The sequence below is a fragment of the Chelonoidis abingdonii genome, chromosome 2 (assembly GCF_003597395.2).
Source record: "Chelonoidis abingdonii isolate Lonesome George chromosome 2, CheloAbing_2.0, whole genome shotgun sequence".
In the NCBI taxonomy this organism is placed as follows: domain Eukaryota; kingdom Metazoa; phylum Chordata; order Testudines; family Testudinidae; genus Chelonoidis; species Chelonoidis abingdonii.
Genome location: NC_133770.1, coordinates 189,812,267 through 189,834,869, shown reverse-complemented (window position 1 = coordinate 189,834,869; position 22,603 = coordinate 189,812,267). Strand labels below are relative to the sequence as shown.

Below are 22,603 nucleotides of genomic sequence, written 5' to 3'. Positions count from 1 at the left end.
ACGGCATGTTTTTTGCTTATAAAATAAAAGTGCAAAAGATGTGGTTTACAAGTTAAAGGTACAGGATCCCTTTTTTCTGCAAATGCACCAGTTGCTTTAAAGCGCCTGAACGATATATGGTTGTACTTAATTTTGGGATTTTTTTTAAAGTTAGGAGACAGTGTATTACGTTTATTCTTCCCCTTCCCCCCTCATAGAAATCAATGAGATTAAACACTGGGCACTGGTGGTATGTATAAGGGATACTGTCACTTTAAGAAGCCTGCAGATTGGAGTGTAAACATGGAGAAAATAGGGGCTGATTTTTGTGTGTATGGGTGAGACATTAACCAGCGGCCCTGTAATTATAATCAGGAAATCCAAACAGCGATTTACACCGATTTACACCCCCGTTATATATTTTTTACAAAAATACACTGAGAAAATAATCAAACGTTTTCATCTCTCTTCTCTTTTGTTTTTAAAAGTGTCAAAAGTCTACATTTAAATATAAAAAATTAAAAGTTAAAACTCTAGCCCTTCAGTGAAGGAGACATAAAAATGGTGCGAGTAACAACGAGGACTACCAAAAAAGGACAAAGAAATACAAGTCAAAAATGTTTGGCCAGTATAAATACATCCACTTATAAAATGGCATCCGATTACATTTACAAGGAAAAACAATAAAGGAATAGAGCATCGGTGAGAAAAAACAGTCTTTTCATTTACAGCTATAAGGAACAAACACATACATACTCTGAGAAAAAATTTGGTCCTGATTTTTTTTTAAAGTCCAGCACAGATTTGAGTTGCGTTTGAATCCTTTAAAGAGTTAAGAATGAAAAAAAAGCTGGTGATTTTTGTAGGAATCAAACATAGCGCCATCTATCTGCTTTTATAGTATCCTAACACTATTTTTTAAACTGTTCAACAGTCTTACAGAAATCTTAAAAAGATAGACAGGATAACATGCTATATTAAACCCCACCAGTGAAATAATCCAACACCATCACGATTCTGAGTAAGAAGAAAAACATTTTTTGTTTTTGCAAAAGCAATCGCCCTCCCTCCATTTCCCCTGTACCACATCATTAGAGAAACTGTTTTGTATCTGTCTCCGTTTCAAAAAGTTTTCCGTGTTCATGAAGTTCCATTTTATTGATTGATTTCTCTCTATATAATAAGGTGACTGAGAAAAGAGCTGCCACCTTCTCCTCTATACGTGCAAATGCATATCAGTTTATTATCTTCCTCTAGTCGTGTTTCCAGTTCATCTTTTAAAAAAAGGCAAAAAAAAAAAAAAATCCCAACCCCCTTCCTCTTCTCTGTCCAACTAGGATCTCAGTTCAGTTTCTAGCTCAATTCGCCCTTTCCGCCTCTTATTATCTTCATCTCCTCTTGCTGCAGGAAAAAAATCGAAATAGGATTCCCTTCCCTTCCCCCACACTATGTAAACCCTGCAGTCTTTTTTTTAAAACAGTTCTCATCTCTCAGAACAAAATACTCGAGATCTCCAATGCACTCAGCACAATGTATCACTCCCCCTTCTTCTTCACATAGAGTGGATAAAAAAAATCAAAACCCAGAGGTGTGTGTGGTTTTTCCCCTTCTCTCTCTCGCTCTCAAAAAAAAATCACTCCCGCCAGTGTCTAAAAATTAACATCAGGCATCGGAACGGGCGTGGGGGGATGTGTGTGTGTGTCTATCTCCAAGCAGAGGAAGGGAGCGAGCATGTGTATTTTTTTTTAAAAAAAAAAGAATGATCCCTTTTATCATCTCGGTTTTTTAAAAGCACAGCAAGTCAGTTTCATCTGCCCCTCCAAGGAAAAAAGATACACCCAACAGCGTGGGCGAGTCCTCTCAATAGTGTATGTCTACGTCTTCCCCGGCATTTATTTATTTATATTCTTCAGTAAGTGAAGACCAGGTTTGAAATGCTGGACTCCAGCCAGTCCCCTGAGATCATCTCACTTACCTCCGGGGTGCAGTAGTCCGGGAACTCAAAATGAGAGCCCGAGCCAGGCTCGAAGTTAAAATCTAGGTCCCGGTCCAGCACCGACGAACCGAAGCTGCCCAGGGACATGCTCTCAAACCCGGGGCTGGGGTTCAGGTCCAACAGGTCGTCTTCAAACTCGTCGTCCGAGGAAGAGGAGCCCGAGGAGGAGGAGGAGGAGGAGGAATGGGAGGAAGCCGAGGAGGAATGGGAGGTGGAGGGGGCCGGGGAAGAGGCCCTCAGGCTGGTGTAGCTGCGGTGATCGGAGGGGGAGCTGCTGCCCGGCGGGGAAGGGCAGGAGACGCTGCTGCAGTCTCCGTCCTGCTGGCAGCCTCCGGCGCTCCCCTCCTCGTACAGGCTCAGAGGGTCGCTGGCCTCCGTGGAGCAGCTCAGGGTCGGGCTGGCCGGCACGGCGCCCCCCGGGGAGGAGGACGCGCTCTGCCCGTGGCCCCCGCCGGTGCCGAAGACATAGACCCGCTTGAGCTTCTTCTCCGAGAGGTGTTTGCCCGAGGCCGAGCAGGAGCCAGAAGCGCCGCCGCGGGATTTGTACAGCGAGTGGTGGTCCGGGGGCAGAAGGGCGGCCTGAGCCGGCTGCTCGGCTGGGAAGGGGGCGGCTTTGTTGCCCAGGATCACCTTGGCGTGCGACTTGCTGGCCCCGGAGCCGCCGCCGCCGGGAGAGAGCTTGGAGCCGCCGCTCTTCTTCGGGGCGGTCTTGGAGGAGTTCGTGCTGCCCCCGCTGCTGCCACTGCCAGTGCCGCCCCCGCTGGCGCCAGGGCTGCCCCCGCCGCTCTTGTCTCCTTTCTCGCCGGGCTTGGCGGAGCTGTTGCCCGATTTCACCTTCTTCCTGGGCCGGTACTTGTAGTCGGGATAGTCCGCCATGTGCTTGAGCCTCAGCCGCTCCGCCTCCCGGATGAAGGGGATCTTGTCGCTGTCCTTGAGCAGCTTCCAGCGCTTGCCCAGGCGCTTGGAGATCTCGGCGTTGTGCATGTCCGGGGACTGCTCCATGATCTTCCTCCTCTCGATCTGGGACCACACCATGAAGGCGTTCATGGGCCGCTTGATGTGCCCGCTGGGGGTCTTGCACCAGCTCGGGTCGTCCGCTTTGCCCCCGGTAGAAGCGGTGGAGCCCGGCGTGGGCGAGGAGGCGATGCCCAGCTCGATGCCGGCCCCGGAGTCCGAGGTCTCTCCGGCCAGAAGCGCTTCCGTGTTCTCCGCGTTGTTAGTCTGCTGCACCATCGCTGGGGCTCACACACACGGCGGCGTCGGCGGCTTGCAGGGACGTCGCCGGGGCTCAGCTCGGCACCAGTGCAACGTAAAAAAAAAAAGGCTCTCAACTTTAACAGGTACAACAAGGAAGGGGAACGAATCAAACAGTCCCAAACCACAGCGAAATGCTCAGCCCTTCTCCAGCGCGCAGCCCCTCTGCTAAGTAGTTGTAGATCCAGACAGGCTCGTCTCCAGCGCTCTGTGCAGTCCTTCCCCCTTTGCTCTCTATTAATTTAGGGGCAGCAGCCAGTGCTCAAAGTGGAACAGAAACAGAGTTTCTTTAAAAATGCTGCAATTCCCCCTCTCCTTGTCAGTGTTTCCCCCCTCCCCTCCCCGAAGCAGTTGATTCCAGTTCACAAGTGCTTTTTCTCTGCCCAAGATGTTTCAGGAAAACAGCACACGCGCTGGTAAAGCCTCCCACTATTGTGCCCAGCACCACACACACACACACAAAATAAAAACAAAAAAATAAAAATAAAAACCGGACTCCAGGACTCGTGGCTGTGCAGTCAGTGATCAGGAGCTTGTGCAGTTAATTATTTGGTTGTTGAGAGGTACTGAATAAAAAACAAAACAAAAAACCCCGACTCATGCAACCGGGTAGCATTAATAAATGTGTGCCTTCCCTGTAGGAAGAGCGGTGACTAATGCGATATATTTAGTCCCGTTTTCCCTTCCTTTGCATGCACAACCCCAAAGAGAGGAGAGACACATACACAGACCGGGGCTACTGGTATTGGCCTCTTCCCCCTCACACACTGTTTCTCTTGCTGCAGCTTAGAGCGGACCCCAAATTCCGCCTAGCGCCTCTTTATCCTTTCACAGTTCTCGCCCCGGCCAATCACTCGCTGTATCCAACGCTTCCTCGTGCCAAACCCCACCCCGCCGGCTGCTATTGGCTTGGAACCCGATGCAATAATAATCACCGCGTGCAATGAGAAGCTCCAAATCTGACCTCATTCCAATTTACAGAGCAAACTTTTTAAAAGGGCCAGAAGTGCAGCTGAGATTTCTGACTCTCTTTTTCCTTTTGCATTTCTCCTCCCCTCTTCTCTTCCCTCCCACCTCCATGTGTGAGATAATGCACTAAATTATTGAGGGGTGGGAAGGGGGAAATATATTCTATCTTTTATGTTAGATAAGTTGGATGGGGAGAAGTGAAATACTGTACATGGGAGCTTTACTTGCTGCATAAAGGGAAAAGTGATTATCTGTGAATATTAGTTCCTTTCAGCACCGAAAGAAAAAAATCAGCATGTGGTGTAAAAAATCTGTTCCTTGTAGAGAGGATTCATTCTGAGAAAGGACCAGAGGGAAAAGGAAAGGGAGGGGAGAGACAGCAAGGATAAATCATTGATTTAAAAGCCACTGAGAAAGTGAGTAGACACCTGTCATCACAAATATTTTCACATTAATTCCTATATCACAGATGCTGGTAGATTGTATAACACTCCTTACAACAATTTATTCACTTATAATTATCACAAAATACTGGCAATGCTTGTAGGAGATTCAGATTCCCATTCCTCCCAAACAGATTGCATTTTGAACACTGCAGTGATTGAAATCAGGTCACATTTTCTCCAAGGCTCAAATTAAGGAAGAACTGTGGGACACACTTTGGGACACAGTTCTGTTATGATAATAATAGAATTATAAATATTTCTTGTGTAGCTTCTATCTCATTTTCCTCTGGAAGTTGGGTGGGAGGAAGAGGCATTTCTCTTATCTAATGTTTACCATTCACACCCTTCTGTTTGCTTCTTAATTGTACTATAGGCATCCTGTCTGCTGGCAAGCCCACTTGGTTCAGGGTGCATTGGGGCTAGGTGGTGGAGTTCCACATCTGTCACTGAACTTCTTGCAGCACCCCTGGTACACAGAGAGTATTGTGACACAGCTGTTTTTTGTTTTTGTTTTTTTTATCTGATGAGGGAAGGAAAGGGGGATCTCTTGTGAGAAGTTGCTGCTCTGTGACCGATATATTCAACAAAGAAGGGTTTGCAGACATGACAAACAAGATTATAAACTGGGTGCTATTTTGATTTTTTTTCTAATTAGAAGAAATATCTAAATTGTCAAACACATTCATACTTTATTGTTTTTGTCTATTTTAAAAACACTGTCAAAGTAGTTTAGGCCTCTAATCTCGTATATGCTATAATTTTATAACCTGATGGAAAACAGATATTTTAGGGATATTTTTAATCCAACATTCTGCCTCCAGTAAGTAAAATAAATCAATCAATAAAGTTTTAAAAGGATAAAATGTAATAATGATTTGTGCAATAGAGCTCTCCTGCAGCCTCTGTAGCACCAGTTAAATAAAACACTGGGGTTAAAGGTATAGGCCCATAAAAAACAACAAAAAATCACTCTTTTCCAAACTTTCCTTGACATCAATGGTTATGCCAGTAACCAAAATGCTGTTAAACAAATCAGATATGTCAATTTCACTTCCAAATTGGGAGGGGGGGGGAAGAGCAGGGAAAATAATGTTTGCTAAATAGAAAAAAGGGCAAATAAACATTGTAGGGAATGTTTCAAGGTTCTAAGAAAGTAGTATGCAAAAGTTCTATATTTTTCAAAAATGGAAAGCCTATGATATTGTCCTTTCAAAGACTATTTGGTTTCAATACAAGCTATGAGTTTTTAGGCTCCAAATTTGAACCAAACTAAAACTGCTATGAAGTGCTGAGAAAAGTCCTGTGAATTCTAAATATCTGCTCTCTCTGTTTGTTGTTTTAAACCTAGAACTAAATCACTGATATTTATTTAAAAATACAGTAATCTCTTATTGTTGGGCCTACACAATTAAATTTTGTATTCAATCTGCTGGCTCTTCAGGAGTAGCTTCTTCAAACCTTGGATCAAAGTCTCTTCTCAGTTACAATGGCAACTCCAGTAACATCAGTATAGTTACATCCAATTTACATCAGTAGAGAGAGGAATTTGGCACATTTTTTGCACAGCTGTGCTGACATTAAATATATTACTTCAAAGTACCTACATCTATTGCAATCAGTGGGAGTCTAAACAGGTTCAAAGGTGTTTTGGTGTCCTAAAAGTGTTACTGACTTTATTCACACCATTTCTATCCCTGTGTAAAATCCTGAAAAAGCTGTGACTGAATAGAGCCAGTAACAAAGTCCACTGATTTGCTTTTATCTTGGGTATCTACAGATATTTCAATGTATAGTTAAAATCTAACTGTAAATTTATTTAAACTGCAAGATATCTAAAATAGCCTCATGTTTCTAAATAGGTTAAAGAAGAAATCAAGGTACCACACCTAAAGACATGTGTAGAGATAGATACAAAACGTAGCAAATAAACCTACAAGAAAATGAGCCCAAGAGAACCTTTTCCTCTAAATTTATTAGCAGAAGCAGGGTCTTGATCACTATCACTACTGCAGCAATATGTGTCAATGTTTATGTTAATTAAAAAAGTCATGTCAGTTTTATCTCCATTCAAAGACTGTGTGTGTGGGAAGGAAAAATCAATTTTTGCTAAATGGAAAAAGACAAAATGGTTGGTAAAAATTTGAACTTTGTAATCGCAACTAACATTTTAAAAGTATTTTATTATAATTTCTTGGAAGCGTCCTTCAAGTTAATCATGGTTTCCATTCTTAATTATTGAACGTGGGTTGAGAACCATTCAGACTGGCCAAAGAAATTTAACATATAAGTAAAGTGCGAACATTCTGCTTTCAGCTAAAAGGCAGTTTTAACAGCGCTGTCAAAATCTCTCCACGTTTAATAACTTAAAAGGACAGGAACTGTAGGTTTTCCAAGTCTGGGGGTGGAAAAAAGGACACTAGGTGGCAGAGCTGAGCCTCTTCTGGACAAATAAGTAAACGTGGGAAAACGTGGATCTAACAAATCCATGGTTTTATCCTTCCCCACCCCCATTTTACTGAGCAGCTTACAGCTTTAAAGTTTCTGAAAGAACTCCAGTGGGTTTCTAGAAAGGACCTCTAACGAGGAATAACACACACACGTTACACACTTTTCAGTTGACAGAAAATCTCTGACAAGGAAAATTAAGGTCTTTATTCAGTGCTTAATTTGTAATGAAAGACGTGCTAGGGCTCAAGCGATGTTTTTACTTTCATAACTGATGCAGTAAACCAGAGGCGCTGAACTGCCAGACGTAAGCCCTGGCATAAATTAAGCACTGTTGTTATTATTGTTAATTAAATTATTATATTTGTAATTGAAAACTAGAGTTTACAATTTATTATGTTATATTATCTCTTGCTTATAAAACAAGAGTATTTAGTAGATCAGTTATTAATACAAATGTCTTCAAGACATATGCACAATATGAAAAATAAAGACATTGAAGTTTTACTTAAGAATTAGCAAGGTACAAAGATGGTTCCATCAGTTAAAATGTCTGATTTAATAATGCAGCAGATCTTTTCTTTCTCTTAAAACAAGGATTAATGGTGCTCAACCTTACATAGCAGCTGCTGAAGATGTTTTTTTCGATTGTGCTGAGAGAAATGAATTGGAATCGACTCAGACTGTGCTTTTGGAAACATGACTTTCCTAGTGTTAAACATCTTTTTGACATGTTGCTGTCATCCACATTTAAAAACTTCTCTCTCTTTCAAGTATAATGACTGGACAATAAGCATAAGAAAGTATGAATAAGAAGTGATCATGGCCTTAAAAGTGGCTATATAGTCAATTACACCTTACAGTGCCAAAATGTTCAACTAGTTTCTGTGAATCCCCAAACATTGGGGAATGGCTGATTCCTTCTGAAGTCAGTGTTCTTATTAATGCCTGCATACAGAATAGCATTTCCCTATATTGTTATAATACAGTATACTGCAGCACATATATTTACTTAGTAAATATCACATCCATACGACATATCTTTTAAACATACAGTGTACTGCTGTACTTGTATAGAGTGCATAATGTATATACTGAATGTAGAGTGTTTACATTGTAAATATACAGTGCATGCATCTCCACTGCAGTGTGCTTTAACTCTACAAATGTATGCTTTATGGTATAAATCATGTATTTTATTTATAAACATATAAACATCCAAACTCCGAATTGTTGTTTTCCTGATTCTTGCATATCATGTATTTTCCATAGTAGAGTTTAGGATAAGACTTAATAGACTATTCGGTTATAAGCTTCCTGATCACTTGTCTCTTGAAAGCTGCAGAGGGAAAAAAACTGACCCTCCTATTACTCCTTCCCCACTATAAATGCACAGCGAAGGGCAGCAAAGCAGGCTGTGTCTGAATCCCCAGAGCAGCAAGCGCTGAAGCTACTTATTCCATTCTCCTCCTCCACCTTTTCCTGTTTTCTCCCCAGATGGTTGTGACGGGGTCGCGGAAAGAAACTGGAAACAGAGACAGCTGATGCAGCTGCTTATAGAAAAACAAGGCAGCGTTTAGTTTAAAAGAACCCTTTGGTTTCTGTGAGGATCAAAGCACGTGTGGGAGGAGGAGGGGTCAAGTTTGAACAGGAACAGAAGATGAGGCACCAGATGGCAGGTAGGTAACAGGTCGCTTTCGAAGGTTGTCTCTGGCATCAGTGCAGAGCTTTTCGGGGCTTGACATGCTGTAGCTGAACTTTGAATTCACAGCTCTCAGAGCCAGGCGCACCGCATGCAAATAGGGAGCCTGCAGCAAGAGTCCCTACAACTTCCCTGTGCGGAAAGGCGCCGTCGCTGCGCGCTAGCGCCGTGCCTGAAACTCGCCCAATGGAGAGATTTAAAACCCTTGCCACCGTCCACGCAGTCAATTTTACCGCTGTTTCCACAGTTAAAAACTCGCAGGTCAACCTACCGGCTTTGGAGCGATAAGGGACCCTGAGGGAGGAATCTTGAGCCCTCCAACCCAGTGCACGCAATATGCCCGCAAGCCCCCAATTGACTGCGCTAATCTAACGCGCACAACCGCTCCAACCCAGGGTGTATAATCCCCGCACCCTCCCAATCCCAAACACGGTCAGGAACCGCCAGTCCAATGCAAATAACTCACACCCCTCCAGTCCCATGCACACATGCCACACGCCAACTCACTGCACACCCCCAGCAGCGCTAGAGATCTAGCTCCTGGGCTTGCACGTGGAGGAAACGCTCGCTGTTAATTGAATCCCTTTTTCTTGCATGCCCCCCCTTTTTGTAGCCTGTAGAGCGCTGGGGTGGCGGGAGATCTGGTGCATAGACCTGGCTGGCGGGGGGGGCGGGGGGGAGAGTAGGAAGCTTAAACAGCTGCCACGCGACGCTTGTCTGGGGAAAGAAAGGGGGAGGAGGGGTAGGGGCCGGGCGCGTGGCGGCGCGAGACAGGCAGGTGGCGCGGAGCGGCGCGAGCCGGAGAGGCGCAGGCTTCTCCGGTCTAGCCCGGCGCCAGCCAGCCAGGCACAGGGGCGAGCGGGCGGGACGCGAGCCAGGGAGCGCGCGGTGCAGGCTAGTCTCGGTCCAGGGCAGCTGCAGAGGGTGATTTTCGTTCAGTGCCGCCTGGAGCTGCCTTGGCTTTACCTACGTCCTTGCTCTGTGCTGGCTCAGCTACAGTGCCCGCCTCAGCTGGGCTGCGAGTAGGTGCGGGGGTTGAATTCACGCCTCGCCGGGCTCAGGCCACTTTAAAAAAAAATAAATTACTCGAGCATGGGCCCGGGAGATGCGGATCAAGCTCAGCCGCAACCTGGGGCTCCAGATCTCGCATTTCCCAGCAAGGCACCAGACTGCAGGGTGCTGCAGTCTGGGCACTGGTTAGTCTAGTCTTGCAAACTTAAATCCACCTGCAGCGAGACACGCGCGTAAAATCTCACTAGGCACTTTAACCAGTGCATAGGCTTGGGGGCAGGCGAGGACAGGAGCCACAGTTGAATTGTACCTGCATATTCATTTGGGGTGAAAGTCTCTACCGTGACTATGGAACAATTCCTGAGCCTTTGAAGGGGGAGACTTGGGGCAGCCCGAATTTTGTATCTGATTTCTCCCCCTTTTGGGTACAGTGTAGATGTACTACCTGGTGCAAAGGGTGATCAGGTATCCTGGGTTGAAGTGTGAACTTGATTGTACCGCATTTCAAAAGGCCCTGTAGTGCTATGGTGAGGGTTGTTCCCTTACTTCCTTCAAACAGGAGGGTAGCATGGCAGTAAGAGATTTGTTTCCCAATTGTCCCTTTCTGTCTCTCAAACACACACACACACATTTTTCCCCCCATTCCAGATGTGTCTCACTGCCAGAGACAAAAACTACACCCAAGGACCAACATTAAATAATAAGGCAAGCTTCCTGTAGGGGATAGGCTTCTATATTTGTAAATAATATAGTTATTCATAACTAACCGATGTGGTTATTTATACAATTATACTAATTTGTTATACCCCTCTTAATTTCATCACTGAATTTAGGAGACATTTATTTTATACATGTGAGTCTTAGAAAATAGTTTGCTTCACCTGCTTATGTTTTTGGTTGCTTATTTACTGCAATGAAATGCTCCATCTAATTAAGGAAATTCCTAGGAAATCTGTCAATGTGTGACAAGCACCAAAATGTCACAAAGAATGACATTTATGTCCAGAAAGTCAATTTATTACCTGCAAATGTGTTTACACTGACTGGAACAGAGCTTTAATATTCTATACTGTTTTCTTTTATACTGTTTTAACAGATAGTATATGTTTGTGATTTTTGCCTTGCACAGAATATTTGATAGGGGTCTTCAACAGCATATTGAAAATGTACTGCAAATAGCATGCACTAAGTTAGGGAACCATTTGGTCAGAGAGACCAACAAACACAAGATTGTTTTCTCAAAGAACAGAACTGTAACAGGGTGCCTTGCCTGTTAAGGGCTGGATGCCTGGGCCAGCCAACCCTGATCTCTGAAGGAAATGCTCTAGCCCGCTTGTGCCATGTTATCATCATGGATGATGCATGATGAAGGACAGACAGGTGATTCCCCTATGAAGGGAGTGAGAAAGGTCACTGCAGGGCAGAGCTTGATGTCATGGGAGTTGAGAAGTCAGAGCCAGGAGACTGAATTCCAGCCAGGTGAACCCTGAAAGTGACTGTTGAATGAGGACCCAGCCCTGGGAAGGGGAGCAGAGGACTACTGTACTTAAGGGAAGGAGACACACACTGAAGTTGGTGGTCTTGAAGGACCATTGTGTACCCTGAGAGCTGAATAAATTAGGCCCCCCAGAGGAGAAGTGTATTAATGAACTTTGGGTAGTTTGAGTTTCTTAAAGAAATAAGAGGGGAAACAGAGGCAGGGTGCTGCAGAGACACCTCTAGCCATGAGCAGGTGTTCAGGAGGGGCTTACCGCCTGCCCCCCGCTCCTTGGGAGGGAGGCCATTTGTCCAATTATAAACTGGATAGTCATCTTTTTGCATGGCTAGTACCTCAAATGTGGTTTTGTCCAGTGTTGGATGGGGTGTGTGTGGCATATTGAAGAGCCTGTTGCTCTGCCCCTGCTGGCATGACCTCAGAATGTGTGTGAGGTCATGCTGATTGGAAAGGAGCAGCATACTCTTCAAAATGCAATTGTCAAGGGGGACAGTGTCATGCTGGAGGTGGGGTTGGGGCAGACCTATACCATTCCTGGGGGTGTGTGAATGTGTGAATGGCCACCCTATTCCCTGTGAAAGACACCAGCATGGTATAGATGTGATCTTTATCTCAAGAAAAATATGTGCTTTGTACATTCAGTGAGACTGCAGAAAGAAGAATATTAATTCCTCTGAACTCGCATGCTCTTTATACAAATGCATAGTCATGATTATATTCTTACGTTTATGCATGCCTGCAGTCCTGTGCTTTCAGCACTCATCTCAGCTTGACCTGTTCATTTCATCCTATCTCCAGAAGCAAGCAAACTACACCAACAAGACACCTAAGAAGAAAAAGCCACAATACAGCATCAAGGAGCAGCAAATATCCAGTTCTGCACTGCTTGTGAATAGGACTTCACTGAGACTTCAGCATCATTGGGAGAAGGTGTAAAAGCACGGCCAACTGATTATTTCAAAAACAAATTTAAGTCTAATTTCAGTGGGATATTGAAATGCTATTGTAATACAAGATATTCCTGGAAAGGAGACATAAGCTAAGGCTTTGTCTCCACTAGCACTTGTCAGCAAAACTTTTGTTGGTCAGGGGCATGGGGGGAAAAAAACCCATCACACACCAACTGACATAAGTTTCACAAATAATAGTACCAGCATGGACAGCAGGAGAGCATCCCCTGCTGTCATCACATCCAATGAATGGTAGTAGCTGTTTAATTATGCCAATGGGAGACCTCCGCCCCAGCATAGAGCAGTTGCATAAGACACTTTCTAGCGGTGCAGCTGCAGTGGTACAGCTATTTTGTTGTAAGGTCCGTAGTATAGACATAGCCTAACCTTGGTAAACAAATAGTGGAATTTTATTTGAATTTAAGGTTAACATTTGTTAATTTGCCTGTCTCAAGAGAGTTCCTTGAATGGCTTCTTTTTAAGTAATTGAGTTAAAACTTCCTTCAGTTTAATAGGACTTTGAGCTTGTCTACACAGCCCCACAGTCTGGACTTTGGTGGTGTGAACTGAAGCACGTATTGGAGTGTTGCTCTGAAATTTCCCCATGTGGATGCTGCTGGCATGAACTCAGTATGTCTACACGTGAAATGCTACAGTGGCACAACTGCACCACTGCAGCGCTTCAGTCTAGGCACAACCTACTCCAATGGGAGGGGTTCTCCACCTCCATGAGATGGAGTAGCTAGGTTGACAGAATAATTCTTCTCTTGATCTAGCACTGTCTACACTGTGGGTAGGTTGGCTTAACTATGCCACTTTGGTTAGGATTTCTCACGTCCCTGAGTGATGTAGTTAAGCCAACTTAATTTTCATGTGTAAACCAGGACTAAAAGGTATCTAGTTTGTGTTAGTGTAGTCTCCTTTGAAAGAGGACTATATTAAAACGAACTAAATACCTTTTAGTTCACACTAGGCACATCCACATGGGGGGAGTTACAGAGCAGCACTCTAGTGCATCCTGGAATTCACATCCCCATAGTCTGAACTGTGGGGCTGTGTAAACAGTTAAGAGTGGTTACCTTTGCCCATTTATCAACTGTTTGGTTTATTCATGCTAAACTAAGTAGGATTCACCAACTCTTTGGACAAAGGAATTTTGTTTTTGTTCCTTATGATATACTAAGACAGAACTTGACACATTTTGGGAATAATATACTTTGGTTTTAACTAGAGAAGAGTGTACCCACCAGGGTTGGCCAAACTCTTAAGTCTCTTTTGAGCAACGTACAAAAGAGATTGTAAGTGAAGTAACCATTGCTTGCTGTTTATTTTGTGTGTTCTGATTTGGTTTTGCTAGTTCCCCCCCCTTAAATATTAAAATGGACACAACTAATAACTGATCGTTTTGCTTGCTTTAATTATGGTGATCCCCGACTACATGGAAAGAACCCCATGTAACTAAACAGTGGGAGTCACAGCCCTGCATTGGCCTTAAGAGACAGTTACTAAGATTTGGCTTACTGTATCTTGTCTCTCTAAACTATAACACTTGTAGTAACTGCTGGGATAAAATTACTCAGTGCTCCACAATTTAAACCTGCGCTTTCTACACTACAGTCTTCAAAAAATGTGGGATTAGATTCTGTGGCACAAATAATATTCTTCACAGCTTCGTTTTCCTGATTTGGCATTTCAGGTGTACAATTTAGAATGCCAAAGACGAAAACAGCAAGTTTTTGAAGGGTGATGCAAAACATATGTTTTAGTCCAAAATGAAGGACAAGTTTAAAAAAAAAAAAGTAGATTTCTTTACTATGTTTTTTGTGTCCAGGGCAAACACAGTCTCTTCCCTTTTTTCTTATTTATCAAAAAGAGCAAAGGTATTTACAACTAGTAAATATACTCTGTTTTCCTGCATAGACAGTTTAAATGGCAATTATGTCCATACATGTATATCCTGTAACTTATCTTACCTTGACTATAGAGTTTGTGGAGTAAACAACTTCCAAATAAGTATTTTCTGCTTCTAAAAACTTTTGCTCTTAGAATTGTATATCTTTTAACACAATTACAGTAAAAGTGAAGAGTTCTGTACCACTTGCTATAGAATATTGAAACCTGTCACATTCAGGCAGTGCGTATGATTAATCTTAATGTGCCAGGTATGCTTAAGTGAGGCAGGATGTTTGAATTTACATCACTGTTTTAATTACTGTATTTAATTGCTATCAGAAGTAATAAATCCTCTTGACAGGACACTAGGAAGCTCCAGTATCTATTTTACTTTGCTAGAGACTGCTTAAAATCAGGTACTTTCACTGCATCATAATACTTATAGCTTCAGTTCATATACTTTATGGAAGAAACTGTCCACTGTCCTAACCAGGCATCAGAAACCAATTAAAACAAAAGTTGAAAAGGCTAAATTTTTGCTCTTTTTAACTTCAGAATAATAGCAGATCAGGGCAGTTGAACTGATATCAGATTTTGCCCTTTGGATTTTCAGATTTCTAAGCATCTGGCTGTGGGAGCAGTTATGACATCTGTACACCTGCCAGACATGGTGAGTGTTTAACCTGTGTGTCTATACACGTCTCTCTCTACTTATTTTTTTCCCCAGTGCTTTCCTTATTTTGGGGTATAGGTGCTAAATGGAATTCTTAACTATTATTGCACAGGATATAAACTCGCCTTACTACTGGAACTTATAATTTAATAAGGACTGCTATATTCTACAATACTTCAGTTAGAATATAGGACATTATGCAAATGAACCAACAATGGTCCAGTTATTTTTAAACTACAATTACAAAGAGATGATAAAAACAGATTTTAAATTTCAGTCAATACTATACTGGCCATAAACAATTGGATCCAGAAAGTTATTATTAGTCCTGTAAACAAATTACTCTTCATCAGCTCAGCTGTAATGAAGTTTCTCTATAACTGATCAAAATCTACTGATAGCAAACAGACAAGTTATGCATTTGGGGTAAATCTGTCTGTTTCTGGTGGTCTGCCATCACAAATTCAGCTGATCTGAGGCTATAGCCATGTGCACTTTTCAAGGATGGAAGAATCAGTTTACATTAAGTATCACTTCAACATAGAGGTTCCTGGCAGTCACTCCAACGCATACGTTTATTCTATAGTCCGGAGACCTGTATAGCAAGCCCCTAGAGCTAAATTTTGGCTGGTGAGTGTGTGCCTCCTTATATACCAGAAAAGCTAAAGCTTGAGGTGGACAATGAAAGAACTTTGATTCTGGCTTTCCTAAAACTTTGACGAGTGCAATTCCTCTCCTGATCCACAAGACCTGAAGATATGATCCATGCATTATAAAGGACACTTGCCCTGACATGCCATGATCCCAGGCACCCCTCTACTGGGCCAATTACTCCTGTTCCAGAGGAAGGGAGAAGTTGACAGATAGAATATGGGAACACAATGTTACTTTTGAGTCTGTTTTGTGGAGAAAGCTAAAAGTGTCTACATTTGGTCCGAGTATCTAGTTATTTAAGAAAATTAATGACTCATGGTTTAGGTTCAGATTCATAGTGCTTCTGTGGAAGAAATCGATACATCAGTAATTATGAGATCTATCTGTATGTTAATGTAAAGTCAGTGGTCATTAAGGAAGTTTATGCACACAAATCTTTAGCAGAACCCATTCTACAAGTTCAGCACCAGACAAAAAGCTACATTTAGAATATCCTGATATTCTTCAGCAATATTTATTGAAAGGCAAATTCCCCTGCCCATGTACTCAGACCATTAGCTAGCGTGGGCAACAAAAGGCTTTCACAGCTGGAGAAGGGAAAGGAGTCCTTCTTTCCAGGACTATGAGTAGTAGTAGAGATGCTCCATGCATGCTGCTCCTGCATCATAGCTGCATAGAGAAAGTGATCAGTGGAAAGAATATGTAGTGGCAGACCCATTAATCCTACCCCCATTCCCCACCCCCATGTACCTCCTGCTCTGTCCCAACCCCTCCTGTATCAGTCAGCTTGAAGCACCTGTGGTCCATGTTGTGCAGGAGGTTTTGCACACCCTACTGTGGCTACCAATGTCTTACACCTCCTCATCTCTGCTATGCAGTAGAACCACTGTCGTTCTAATGCATTTGACAAGCATTCACCTGTGGAGGCGGGGAGTTGGATTTACTCCTGTGGGTCAGGTTATGTGCATACATAGGTCATTTACAAGTTTCTTCCGTTTTCAAAGATTCTACTGGTTTGGGATATGTTCCCTATACTGAAAAATGGAGTACTATTTGTGGAACTGTTAACTCAAAACAAACTTTAAGAATGTGACCACTGTGCCTGCATAAATCATGAACAAGTTATTAATCTGTAGGAAGAAAAAGATGGTAAGGTTTCATAACAAAATCTTGTAGGTAATTTCAGTGTAAACTGTTTGTTTGCCTTTAGCTGAAAAGTACAGCTCTAGATGAGTAAATCAGCATACACAAGTGAGGTGCAACCTTGTTTGTTCTACTTGCACTTTTATTCTTCTTGTAAATCAGTAATCTCATAAGACGCAAAAAACTTGATGCTAAATAGAAAAATAAATCAGTTCTTACAAATGGCACAGAAGTTCTCTTCATTGTTTACCAAAGTGAAAAGCAGTTACTCCATACTTATCACAGTGACTTGTGGAAATCACACTGCAATTTATAGATGGCCAGGTGCAATCAACATACCTAATCTTATCATGCATTTGTTTTATTTGCAGCTGTAACAGTTGGTGTCAGTTAATAGGTTACTAACCATCAAGTAAACTTATTTCCTTTTAGTATTTATCCTGCCTGAGAGCTATAGAAATTATTTACAAATGGTCCTGATTTGTGTATTAGCTGCTAAATTTGAATTTCATTGTTTCAGATTTTTCATTATTTAGTGCACTCGATTTAGAATGAAAATGGTTAATGAGGAATCCATTATGGCAATCAAAAATAGGTTTTGCTAAACATGTTCCATTTCATATATTTTCTCTGGATCTAACATCTGGAATTTTCAAAATATAACATTTACTTTCTGGGTTTTTAATGTTGTAAAGAGGGGATCAAGAAAGCTGGTGAATGTAGAAAAGAATGAGCTATTGCTAAGTAGGGCCCAGTTCTACCAGATGCAGAGTGCCTTAACTCCTGGTTGTTGAAGATACTCAGCACCTCTTGAGAGGTGCTTATTACCAAAACCAATTGGGCTCTTCATTTCCTAAATACAATCGTAGTCTGTATGAACGTGATTTTAAATCAGAGGTAGGCAACGTGAGCTGATTTTCAGTGGCACTCACGCTGCCCAGGTCCTGGCCACCAGTCCAGGGGGCTCTGCATTTTAATTTAATTTTAAATGAAGCTTCTTAAACATTTTTAAAACCGTATTTACTTTACATACAACAATAGTTTAGTTATATATTATAGACTTTTAGAAAAAGACCTTCTAAAAACATTAAAATGTATTACTGGCATGTGAAACCTTAAATTAGAGTGAATAAATGAAGACTTGACACACCGACCCCTGTTTTAAATAATATCCTGAAAACTAAGGATCAAATTCTGTCCTTAGATTCAGGCATATTGCCAGGACCGCCCAGAGGATTCAGGGGGCTTGGGGCAAAGCAATTTCAGAGGCCCCTTCCATAAAAAAAAGTTGCAATACTACAGAATACTATATTCTCATGGCAGCCCCTGCAGGACCCGAGACAAATTGCCCCACTTGCCCCACCCCACCCCCCTGGGCAGCCCTGGGAAAAATAAACATTTAAAAATCTTCCGCATCTCGGCACAAACCCAGTCTTGAGAAAACTTCTTTTCAAGTCACCTTTACAAGGTATCACTGGTTCTTAGTATTAGCTAGTGCTAAAAGGCACTAAAGCTCATTAAAAGAGTTGGACAAATATTTTCTGTCAAAACTTTTTTTGATTCGAAAACTATGGGTTTTTAAAAAGCAGAAAAAAATCACGGACAATGTCTGCTTTCCTTCAAAATTTGTTTGTTTGTTTTTTTAATTGAAAAGCTGAAATTAGTCTGCCAAAACCTGAACATGGTTTAGGGTTTCAGAAGTGTGTGGCCAAATATTTGCTGTTTGCGGTGTTTGTGTAAAGAAACAAAAAAATTCTGCTTAAAAAAAATCCAAAACTTCTGAACCACCTCAGCTTGTGACCAAACACCTGAGCCCATCCAGTCAGAGATTTTTCCAGGTTTCTGATACTCTGCTGGCCTTCCTTTGACTCATATCTGTCCTCCATAACTTGGGTTCATTTAGCTAGAACATAAAGATGGCATACTCGGTCAGACCAAAGGTCCATCCCGCCAGTATCTGTCTACTGACAGTGTCCAATGCCAAGTGCCCAGAGGGAGTGAACCTAACAGGTAATGACAAGTGATCTCTCTCCTGCACCAGCTCCACTCTCTGAACAAACCAGAGGTTAGGGACACCGCCTTACCCATCCGGCTAATAGCCATTAAAGACTTAACCCCATGAATGTACTGTTTCCTAGAGACGGCTCCACGGGTCCTCAACAAACTGGAGATGTTACTGTGGGTTTGTCCTTATATAGACAACATACTCCGCAAAACTAACATTTGAACTGTTCCAGAACTGTGATGAGCCATTTGTGAAACTGAAAGCTCAAAATAGCACATGCATGTAATGGACATAGGGTGCTAAAATTAGTTAACCAAGGGGTCTCAACTGGGTTGGGACCCCTCAGGAGTCATGACTATTACTGGGGGTCACAAGCTGTCAGCCTCTACCCAAACCCCTTAGCTCCAGCATTTAAATAGTGTATATATAAAAAAAAGTGTTTTTATTTATAAGGGGGGCACACTCTCAGAGTGTGTTCACCAGTACAAAAGTTTTGAGAAACCACTGAATTACCCCTCTGGAGCTCGGGAATGCAAGAGGAGGTCTCCGTGTAGGGTGGGAAGGAGGTAGTGGTGCAGATAGGCCTCTCATGGATCCTCCACAGGAAAAGAAGAACACTGGCCTCGTGTTAAATAGCTGTTGCAAGCCCAAACAAGTGACTTTAAAGGGTAGGGACGGCTGTGCCTCCCAAACACCGGCCCTGGCTCCCCATCTGACCGCCCATCCACTTCCTGCCCCCCTTCAGAATCCTCAACCATCCGGCTCCTGGCCCTCACGCCCCCCCAACACCGGATCACTCACCCGCCCAACCACCCTGACCCCACCCCACCATCCCTTCCTGCCCCTACTGCCCCAACCCTGAACCCCCAGCCCCCCACCGAGTTCTGACAGACCCCCAGAATGCCCAGGATCCAACCCCCCCTTCAGGGGCGGCTCCAGGCCCCAGCACGCCAAGCACGTGCTTGGGGCAGCATGCCGTGGGAGACACTCTGCCATTCGCCGGGAGGGCGGCAGGTGGCTCCGGTGGACCTCCCGCAGGCGTGCCTGTGGAGGGTCCACTAGTCCCGTGGCTCCGGTGGACCTCCTGCAGGCGTCCCTGCAGGAGGCCCACCAAAGCCGCAGGACCAGTGGACCGCGGGACCAGCGGACCCTCCGCAGGCACACCTGCGGTAGGTCCACTGGAGCTGCCTGCCACCCACCTGGCGACCGGCAGAGCGCGCCCTGTGGCGTGCCGCCCTGCTTGGGGCGATGAAATGTCTAGAGCCGCCCCTGCCCCCCTTCCCCATCCCCTGACTGACCTCCCACAGAACCTCTGCCCCCTTCCTGTTCCCTGACTGGCCCCGGGACTCCCTGCCCCTTATCCAACCCCCCCAGTCTTGGTGCCCTGCTATGCTGCTTACTCTCGTCTTTGCCCTCTCCGGAGTCTCAGCGTGTCACGTCCAGGAGCACCCCTCCACAGTACTACAGCAGCCTAGCTCCAGCAGGGCCTAAGTTCCCGCCTGTCGGCCTGGAGCTCACAGCCCTGCCCCCTTACCACGCAGCTCCGAGCGGGAGGAGCTCAGGCCCTGCCCCCTTACCATGCGGCTCCAAGCGGGGAGGAGCTCAGGCCCCGCCTGAGCCACGCCGCTTTGACTCTGTCCAGGGCTGCTCCTGGGTTACCCCCACCTCTCCCCTCTCTCAGAGCCTCAGCACGCCGCGTCCAGGAGCTGCCTTGGCCCCTGGACAGCGCTGCAGCAGCGTGGCTCCGGTGGGACCAGAGCTCGCAGCCCCACCCCATTACTATGTGGCTCTGAACAGGGCAGAGCTCAGTCCCCACCCAAGCCAGGCCGCTTTAGCTCTGTGCAGGGCCACTCCTGGACGTGGCGCGCTGAGGTGCCGGGGGATGGGGGAAGGCGGAGGCAGGCCCAGAGAATTCTTGTGGGGGCCTGGGGCAAATTGCCCCACTTACCCCCCTGGGCAGCCCTGCATATTGTACACAATGGGATCTGTACACGTATCGAGGAAAGAATTTGGAATCAAGGTTTGTTTTCATGGAAACATTTATGGTTGTTGTTACAGGCATTTTTTCTGCCCAGGAGTCTACGTCAGCAGCTAGGAGATTTGCATTTTCCCTATTTCTATCATCAGTAGAATCACTTACAAAATCCTGAACAACCCTCAAAGCTTTCTGGTATTCTTTCACTGTAATATTAAGCAGCTACTTGAAGATAAACAAAATTTACTCATTAGCAGTGAGTAGCTGCGTTTCTAAAAGTGAGCAATAGATTCTCAGTTATTCCAAACTTTTGTTTCCACTTATATACAGTCTACCATATTCTCTGCTCTTAAAATTGAATACAATCGTACAAACTTATCTATTATCTGCATATACTCTATTAAAATGCATATTACTTTTAGATAATTTGTTCCTAGTTTTGACCATCAAAACTTCAATAATAAATAAGAGAGTGCAGTCGGGTGTAATTATATAATGGACTAGTAAGGCATTCTCCTAAGTCATGAGGTTGCAGGTTGAGTGTTTTTAACCAACAGAGACATGAAGAAAAGTGCTGTAATATTGTAGGCCCCTCATCCTGATCAGGCTTTAGCAATGCCTCACCTGGAGTGTTGTCTTGTACAAATTCTCTCCTGTACCAACATATTTATGAACCATTAAACATGTGACTTTTTGAATAATTTGAAGTGAAGAATTTACTCTCTGCTGACATATTGTAATTCATGAGCAGATTGTAATTCCCTCTAATTCCTCAGGTTTTTAATGCAATGTTTTGTTCTGTTAGTTAATACTAACAGTTTACTTAATACTGTACAGGACATTCAAAATTATGTCTAGTTCTATGATTATTTTTATTTGCTAAAATCCCAAAAGTTCAAAAATGTACGCATTCCAATAAACTAACATTATTCACAAAATTATAACCTGTCCTTCCTCTGCAACTGATTCAGAACGCTCTGGCTGTCCAGTTCTGGCTCTCTCCTACTCCTGCTTCTCCAATTCTGATAGGAGGATGGTGCTTGTAGTGGGCCTCAGAATATCTGCTTATGGTCTCAACATTGTTGGTGGGATGGTGCTGCTGCCTTTGGGCCTTGAAATGTCTGCTCCCACTATCCCCACTGTGCAGTGGAGAGGATGCTGGCTAATCAGTGAGGTAGAAGATATATTATTAGACAACGAAAACAGCTTATTAGCATTTTTGATACTTCCACATTAAAAGGGACTTTTTGGTGGGAGGTGAAACCACAGTGCTAACTTCCTTGTCCCACTGTCTTTCATGTAGGATGCTACTTCACTGTAATTGGTGATTTCAAACAATGGTAGTTTCCATTGTCAGCTGCTAGCTCTCCTACATGTTTGAATCATACATGCAGTTGACCAGAAGTCATATTTATGGGCAGACAACACTGAAAACTGACTAATCTAGATCTTGCTGCCACAGCTTGATCTTGCTATAGCTGCCAAGCTAGAACTAGCCCTGTTCTGTGGCTGCTTGTACTCCCATAACTTGATCTTCCATGACTGAATCTTTTTAAAGAACAGAACGAGGACTAACAAATCTTGAATAGATGAAGAAATGCATTGCTGGTGTGAATTTTCAGAATAATAGTTTGTGCTAAATTTGGGGGTTCACAAAGGTTTTCGCAAAGTACCTGGCAGCTATCTGCATACTTCATAAGAACTACTATTGCCTTCAAATAAAAGCAAAGTGAACTCAGTGCTTTTATTCTCAAATCACTTTTCATATTAATCATCTCTACTGGGCATATCTTGAATGCCTATGTCTACATTTTCACATGTATTGAATATTTTATATTGTTTTTTTAAATGCTCTTTAATGTTACATTTGATTAGACATTCCATTTCTCAGAATTTAATATGAAAGGTATTAATGTATGTAAAGATTCCAGTTTTGCAGTATTCTGTGCTGTGTACTCATTAGGTTTAGTTAGCTCCCAATCCCACATGAAGAACTGCACAGCCAGACCATTG

The 22,603-nt window shown here is 43.5% G+C and overlaps 1 protein-coding gene across 1 annotated transcript; it reads right to left on the bottom strand.

Moving 5' to 3' along the window:
* Positions 1 to 1,733: 1,733 nt before the first annotated feature.
* Positions 1,734 to 4,054, bottom strand: SOX4 (SRY-box transcription factor 4). Its single transcript, XM_032776983.2, has one exon. The coding sequence runs from the start codon at positions 3,206 to 3,208 to the stop codon at positions 1,889 to 1,891; it is 1,320 nt and encodes a 439-aa protein (XP_032632874.1). The 5' UTR covers positions 3,209 to 4,054; the 3' UTR covers positions 1,734 to 1,888.
* Positions 4,055 to 22,603: the final 18,549 nt, after the last annotated feature.

Excerpts from the sequence above, each read along its gene's own strand:
- SOX4 (XM_032776983.2), bottom strand. The coding sequence starts at position 3,208 with ATGGTGCAGCAGACTAACAACGCGGAGAACACGGAAGCGCTTCTGGCC.